General features: G+C 36.6%; 1 protein-coding gene across 1 annotated transcript; it reads right to left on the bottom strand.

The window, feature by feature from the left end:
* Positions 1 to 320: 320 nt before the first annotated feature.
* On the bottom strand, positions 321 to 2,995 carry LOC132064645 (peroxidase 43). Its single transcript, XM_059457706.1, has 4 exons — positions 2,432 to 2,995; positions 2,114 to 2,296; positions 1,787 to 1,949; positions 321 to 875 (listed from the first exon to the last, which is right to left on the bottom strand). The coding sequence occupies exons 1-4, from the start codon at positions 2,627 to 2,629 to the stop codon at positions 457 to 459; spliced, it is 963 nt and encodes a 320-aa protein (XP_059313689.1). The 5' UTR covers positions 2,630 to 2,995; the 3' UTR covers positions 321 to 456.
* Between the last annotated feature and the right edge of the window lie 685 nt (positions 2,996 to 3,680).

The following is a 3,680-nucleotide window of genomic DNA, read 5'->3' as shown; positions in this document are numbered from 1 at the left end:
TCCAATTAATAAAGAGTCATAACCCAATCGTGAAAGCTAATAGGAGTAGTATTTTTTCTTAAGCTAAATTTATATAACGCTCAATCTCTAAATTTGACTTTATATGTTTCAGCTTGGGTTGTATGCATCTTGACCCGTGGCATTACATTTTGACCCAATAGTTTGACGGCCATTTTGGGTTCAAGCCGTTGGGTTAAGTCAATAGATAATGAGTTATAACTCAACTCGTTTAAACTTGGACGGATTGCTAAAAATGAGTTAATCTTTTCACCTGTGGATAGGAAGATCAATAATTTGATCATGGACTTACTTGAAAGTCTATTAAATTAGTAGTTCTGTACTGCTTCTTAGGAAATTTTGGTTTTGATGTTAAACTCCACAATAGAGCACAAGTATTAGAATGCTTTAAGCAAAGACTTAGTGATAGGATACAACTAGTACTTACAATTATATCAATCAAAATGTGGAACATACACGTCTAATAGTCCCTTGAGATCCAGTTAGCACATCAATTCTGCCCATTTTCACCATGGCATTAGCAAAATCAGCCTCAAAAGATATCCCCAAAAATGGGCTAAAAATCCCAAAGTATGAATCCACAGTGCTCCTTGTCACAAAATCTTCATATAAACTGGCATCAGATTGTAACACAGCGAAGCCACTCCTAATATTCTGCAAAATATTGTTGTCAAACGTCCCGCTGCTGCCCCGATCTATCGGTAACCGGACATCAATGTTTCCGTTCTGCGGACAAGTCGCCATTAATTCAGGGAGGAAACTTGGGTTTATGGACGGATCAGAACCTCCTCCAGGGAAAAAGTTGTATAGCCTTCGTGTCATGAAGAAACATGCCGTGGTACCAATTGTATGTGCAGCTGCAAATTTATGATAAGGATTTAAGTCATCTAACAATGACAGTATAAAGAATTTTAAAACTACTATTTAACATGTTATAGCAAATTCTTACACGATATGATAATTGTAGCAAAGCGTTCAATAGTTTAATGAAATCAAAGGAAAGTATGTTACTCTATTTTTAACTTATAGTCTATAGACTATAGATCACCCAAGAGTCATGTGTAAATTGGTGTTATTGCTTTAAGTATTTTGGATATGGTCTTTTAAGTGGTCCATTTCCTAATAAGTGATCTAGTTATCGTCAATTACTATACATTAGCTATATCCCATTTTCACCGATCTGTTACTTATGAATTACCATAAAACATGATTAATTAAGGATCTAATTAACAAGCCCAAAAAATTAGTACTCCTATTTCAAAAGAAAGCTCTAAAATCATGTCTTAGCTGATGACAAAATAAGTTCACATCCCTTCAATGTCTACCAACCTCGAAAACCCACAAAGTCTACATGTAGCATATGCATCCTTGAGTGTAACTATACGTGTTTCTAATTTGTGTGTGTTTGTGACTTCCCTCGCCCCCACAAAAAAACCCCCACCTGTTTCTCTGGGGAAAGGGAGGGGGGGGGGGGGGGGGGGGGGAATAGAACGTAAGGGGGGTTCGGGTGGGGGTAGCATACAAAATAAAAAATATATCTAATCATCTAAGTTATACACACTAGCAGTTATTCTGTCACAATTCTTTCCGAACTCTATATAGTAAGGTTATTTTTACCATCTATTTTTCAAGTTATCGCATTAAATTTATCTGCGACGAGTTAGTTACTATCGTTATAGGAAAATTTTACCTGATGGCTCTATGAGTGTGTAGATCTAAAACTCTGAAAAATGAAACAAGATGAATGAATGAATGAATATATTTGTACCACTGAGCACAACAAGGTCTTTCCCATTGAGGCCTTTTTGCAAGAACTTAGCTTTGAGTATCTGAATGGAATCGCTGACTTCCGGCATGTCATTTGCTAATGATAAATTTGATATCACTCCATCTCTTCTTCCTGTTTCCACCTCATATGAAGGTCCATTTGCCTGTTGCCACCATTTAACATACTATGTTAAAAAAAAAAAAAAAAAAAAAAGAAAAACTACATATTTGTCTCAACTAAAAAATTAAGATTCAACAGTGTAGTTAATGAAGATAAACATAACTGATGAGACAATTGAAGAAGAAAGAGAATAGAAAAAAATATTACCAAAACAACAGCATCCCTAGCGGCCAAAGCAACAATATCAGCGCAAGACACAATGCCAGGGCACACTGCTTCTATTTCAGCTTTGGCTCTTTCTATCACTTCAAATCCTGCTACTCCTTGATGTCCAAATGCATGCCTTTCTGCATTATCCCCATTTTCTATCAAAATTGATCCATCACACCCCTGATAATCATCATCAATAATTATTTTTGGCTCGAATCAGTTATACATGTGCTCAAAAAAATAATTAAACAATAAATATAATAGATTGTATACATTCTGAATCAACTAATTCTAAATTCTGAATTCGCTTTTGACCTGAACAAAACAGTCATGGAAATGAAGCCTAAGCAAGACAGGAGCAATGTTTTGGTTGGAGGAAGCAACTTGACGGACAACACTACTAACAATGGTCTCAGCATTAGGGCATGTGTTGCCATAAAAACCAACTCTTAGTTGGCCTTGTGAGATCCCTGCTAGATGGCTTAAAATTAGAATGAAGAATACTAGTACCATTTTGAAACTAGTCAAGTATCAAGTGAAGTGTTTAATTGGGTAATTATATAGTGAATTCTTGGGGAAAAAAGAAAGAAAGAAAGATCAACTAAAAGGTGAATGTAGGATACAGGAGAGTTTTTTTTTTCACTTCCTCACTTCCTTTAATATTTCTTTTGTGGTTTGATTCAAGAAGTGGTAGCACCAAAAGAGAAAAAGAGAAGAAAAAAAAATGGAGGAGGTGATGTTTGTGTAGTGCACCTATTCAGTTATGTCACTATATGTACTTTTTAAGATTTTTCTTTATCTTTTGTTTTTTCTCTTACCATACTTAACTGAAGAGATGGCAATGTGTCAAGCGCCAAGTTGCATGATTTTGCGGGTTTCATTTTCTTTTGCAAATTTTCTTCCCCATCCATCCCATTTTTATAATCGAAATTCACTAATTTTAAAAATAGTACTGCCTTTGATTCATTTTATATGACTACTTGGCACAAAGTTTAAAGGGAAAAAAGGTTTTTGGTGTATGTCAATTTTCTTTTCTTAGAATTTGTGATATTAAACATATCAAAACATTTTCACGACTATAAAAATGTGATATTAACTATTAAGAGGATGATAATTTAACATTAAAGAGTTTCTGAATATAAATTAAAGACGTATCATTCTTGTAACTTTGAAGAGCAAAATGTCATAGAGCAAAGGAAGTACTCATAATATTTCTTTTTCTGTATAGCTGCTTTGTTGGGACTATGGATTAGTGTAAATCCTACCTGTATACGGGGAAAACCGGACGTAACGTAAACCGATGAAGTGAGGTCCGGGGCAAGGAAGATGGGAACGTGCCTGATGACATTCGAGCTGAACCGGAGTAGCGCCTGTACCGGAGCTGAACCGGAGGAGCGCTTATACCAGAGCTGGGCAAGGGTGCCATTCGGTTCCATGTGGCCGTAGGCCCGTATGATCGTTGGATCGGTATGACCGTTGGTCCGGTGGTTGTTGGTCCGGTACAGCCGTTACGCGCGAGCCGCGCGTCAGTAGCGTCTTGTCACGGTCAGCTACCGACCATGCG

This window comes from Lycium ferocissimum, chromosome 7, assembly GCF_029784015.1.
Source record: "Lycium ferocissimum isolate CSIRO_LF1 chromosome 7, AGI_CSIRO_Lferr_CH_V1, whole genome shotgun sequence".
Lineage (NCBI taxonomy): Eukaryota > Viridiplantae > Streptophyta > Magnoliopsida > Solanales > Solanaceae > Lycium > Lycium ferocissimum.
Note: the sequence above shows the minus strand (reverse complement) of the source record. Positions and strands in the feature narration are given on the sequence as shown.

Bases quoted from the DNA above. Each gene is read 5' to 3' on its own strand.
- LOC132064645 (XM_059457706.1), bottom strand. From the start codon at position 2,629: ATGGTACTAGTATTCTTCATTCTAATTTTAAGCCATCTAGCAGGGATC. The intron at 2,297-2,431 runs GTCAAAAGCGAA...GATGATTATCAG, and splicing joins TCCATGACTGTTTTGTTCAG to GGGTGTGATGGATCAATTTT. The intron at 1,950-2,113 runs GTAATATTTTTT...TGGTGGCAACAG, and splicing joins CTAGGGATGCTGTTGTTTTG to GCAAATGGACCTTCATATGA.